The sequence below is a fragment of the Plasmodium falciparum genome (genome assembly GCF_000002765.6).
Source record: "Plasmodium falciparum 3D7 genome assembly, chromosome: 10".
Taxonomy (NCBI): domain Eukaryota; phylum Apicomplexa; class Aconoidasida; order Haemosporida; family Plasmodiidae; genus Plasmodium; species Plasmodium falciparum.
This window is the reverse complement of record NC_037281.1, coordinates 199,396-203,569: the sequence shown is the minus strand read 5'-3', so window position 1 is coordinate 203,569 and position 4,174 is coordinate 199,396. Positions and strand designations below refer to the sequence as shown.

Here is a 4,174-nt window from a genome sequence, read left to right as displayed (position 1 = left end):
ATATTTATATATATATATATATATTTATATTTTTATATAATAAACTTTTAATTGAATACGTAAGTTTCATATATATATAATAATATTATATTAGTGATACATTTAATATATATTTAAGAAAAAAAAAAAAAAAAAAAAAAGGGAATAAGAGGAAGTTTATGATACTCATTCCATACTTATTACGATTTAGTTATATATATATGTATATATTTATTTATTTATTTATTAAATTAGAAGAAAAAAAAAATAATAATAAAGTAGAAAAACAATTATATTATATATATATATATATATATATATATATACCATATATATGAGTAAATATAAATATAAAAAGAAAGGATATTATATGAGGCTCTAAGCAAAAAGTATACATACATATGTAAATAAATAAATATAAATATATATATATAATATTTTTGTTTAACCGATTAAATTTGAAAAATATAAGATATATATATATATATATATATATATCAAGAGACATTAAATTTAAATATTACTTTTATTTTTTTATTTTTTATTTTTTATTTTTTATTTTTATTTTTTTTTTTTTTTTTGTCAATATTTGTTATAATATATATATTATATATATATTATATAAATATATATATATATATATATATATATATTTATATAATATATATTTGTCATATATATATTTTTTTGCTCGCCACCCCACCCCCCAATATATTATACTTTTATAAAAGAATAAATAAAATAGCATGAATCACGTTGATGATTATGATTACTTCTGTCATAGTTGTGAAGATGTAAAAAGAACTAGTGATGTTGAAATTATTTACAATGGTGAGATCAAATGTAAGGGTTGTAACAACGTAGGGTTTGTTGAAAAAATTGATGAAGATGACCCTTTGAGTTTTCATTCATTACATACTAGTAGGGATGTAGGAGAAAGTCGAAGTGGGCCAAATAGCAGAAATGATAATAATAATAATGATGGTAACAATAATAGTAATAATACAAATAGTAGACATTATAATTATAGAAATATGAACAATTTTGGTTATCGTACCAATATACCAAGAAGTCGAAGAAATAACCATAACAATAATAATAATAATGATGATGGTAGTAATAACAATCGTCACAATAGTAGTAATAGTAATAATAATAATAATAATACTAGAAGTAGTCATGTACGAGGAGAACATGATAATTTTTTTAACGATTTTATGTTATTTAGAAATATGTACCAACAAATATTTAATCCTTCCTTTCGAGCTGCAGATGCTGAAGTACATTTTACAGCGGCGGTAGGTTCCTCAAACAATTCTAATGATATTAATAGACATAATAATAATAGAAATAATACCACCACACCCACCACCAACAACAATAATAATAATAATAATAATAATAATAATAACAATAACAACAACAATAATAACAATAATAACCATATGGGTAATAGAAATTCTAGTCGTAATAATGAGAATACGAACGAAACTAATGAAAATGAGACTAGCCAAAATGATAATAGAAATAGAAATATATTTGGAAGGACCTATAGTTATAATAGGAATACAAGAAATCCACGAATAATAACAAGAGCTATCGATATAACTAATATACCATTTAATTCTCCAGGACGTTTTAATTTCCATGATTTGATAGATAACATGTTTGCGAATACATTTGATAATATATCCTTAGATCAAGTGTTAACAATAATTATGGAGAGTGACCCATCTCGAAACGGTCCTCCGCCAGCTTCTGAAGAAGTAATTAAGAATTTGAAAGTAGAAACATTAACAGAAGAGAGAGCAAAGGAATTAGAATCATGTGCAATATGTAGAGAGGAATATAAAGAAAATGATGAAGTGCATAGAATAACAGATAATGAGCGATGTAGACATGTCTTTCATTGTTCTTGTATTATACCTTGGTTAAAGGAAAGAAACTCATGTCCTACATGTAGATTTGAGTTACCTACGGATGATCAGGAGTATAATTGTAAGAGGGAGGAGTTGAGGGAAAGATTGAATTCTGAGATGTCTCGAAATAATACCTACAATGGTACTGACAATGATAATAATAATAATAATAATGATAATAATAATGATAATAATAATAATGATAATAATAATGATAATAATAATAATGATAATAATAATGATAATAATAATGATAATAATAATAATAACAGCAATAATGATAGTAATAACAACAATAATGATAGTAATAACAACAATAATGATAGTAATAACAACAATAATGATAGTAATAACAACAATAATGATAGTAATAACAACAACAATGATAATAACAGCAATAATAATAATAGTCGTAGACATAATGCCGATGAAGCGAATTATAATACCTTAGGAGATGACTACAATATTAACATATTAGACTCTTTTACAAATGAACAAACGACTTCAATATTACAACAAGTTTTTAACAGTTTTTTATCGGGAAGCAACGATTCCTATAGAATAGACAGAATCTATTTATCACCAGATAATTATTTTAGTTACAGTAGTAATAGAAATAGAAACAATATAAATGATGAGAATGTGGAAGTAATTCAAGTTGAAGAGACCCGTTCCGATTATAATGAATCACATGACGAAACAAATGAAAATAATGAAAAGGAAGAAATAAATAGGGAGGAAGGAAATGAAGAAGAGAAAAGAAGTAAGAGGAAGAAAACGAATGATTATGATGATAATAAGGATGTTTATAATAATGCAAGTGGTAGTAATAGTAATCATAGTAATCATAGTAATAATAATAATAATAATAAAGGGAATGAAAAAAATGAGCGTAAGGAAGATATGTGTAATGTATCAAGTGGTAGCAATAATAATAGAAATTCATCTTCTAGATCAAATTATTATAACAATAGATATCGTTATAATAATTATCGACGTAGCAATAGACGTAATATGGATCAAGATTATTTTAATATACAAGATGATGAAGTAGAGGAAGAAAATTATTATTATTGTACCCCTCCAAACGAAACAATTAAAAATAATACAAGAGGACAAAGAAATAATGACACAGATAATGTAAGAAATAACAACAATAATGATAATGATAATAAAAATAATGATAATAAAAATAACGATAATGATAACAACAATAATAATAATACAAGACGTAGAAATAATTATTATGATAATAATTCATATAATAATCCATCTTATTTACATGAAAATGTTTTTGATACATCTAATGTGTATGTAATAAGTGAAAGAACCCATTCGAATGATAGAAGCAACGATAGTAATACGAGAACTATATCACAGCTTTATTTAACAGATTTAAGTGATGTTTTTGCTAATTTTAATTATAGTTGTAATTTTAATAATGATCAATATATTATAAATAATGAAGAGGATCATACGAAGGATCATGATGGAAAAGATGAACAAGAAGGAGAAAAAGAAAAAACAAAGAATGTAAATTCTGATCATATGGAATCCAATATAAATGATTCAGGAGTCTCTTTAGGTGGACCAAAAGAAAACAAATCCAATGATAAGAATGAACATCAAGTAAAAGAGAAAAGGGCATCCTTCGAAATAAATACTGGTAAGACCAGTACAACGAAAAAGAATGAAAAGAGATTATATGAAAAGGTTAATAATACTACATATAGTAATGCGAGTAATAGTAACAATAGTACAAGGAGAAGTAGAGATAGTGATAATGAGAAAGAGGGAAGTAGAAAAAAATCAAAGAATTATAAAAATGAAGAGGAATACAGACAAAGCATTAATAATAACAATAATAATAATAATAATAATAATAATGAAGATAGAAGAAATAGTAACACAAGCTGTAGCCATAAATATAATAACAATACAGACAATGCTCCTAATCGCAATCCTTCCGATGTGGTTAATAATAATGAATCAAACGAAGAACAGAGGAATACTACCAAAAGACAAAGTACTGTGAAGAAATACCTTTTCGATAAGTTGAATTGGTTAAAAAGTTATGATAATAAAGATAAAAAAAAAAATGAAAAAAATCAAGATTCAAATAATAAAAGTGATGAAAATGATACGGAACATAATCAAAATGATGATAATGCCACAGGTATGTCGAACGAAAATAATGACGATCATACATCACATTTGTAAAAAAAAAAAAAATAAAAAATAAAAAGACAAACTTAAAGTAGTCAATTATATATATG

At 24.2% G+C, this 4,174-nt stretch overlaps 1 protein-coding gene across 1 annotated transcript; it reads left to right on the top strand.

Moving 5' to 3' along the window:
- Nucleotides 1-725: 725 nt before the first annotated feature.
- On the top strand, nt 726-4,118 carry PF3D7_1004300 (E3 ubiquitin-protein ligase, putative; the record flags this gene model as incomplete). Its single annotated transcript, XM_001347295.1, has 1 exon — nt 726-4,118. The coding sequence occupies one exon, from the start codon at nt 726-728 to the stop codon at nt 4,116-4,118; it is 3,393 nt and encodes a 1,130-aa protein (XP_001347331.1).
- Nucleotides 4,119-4,174: the final 56 nt, after the last annotated feature.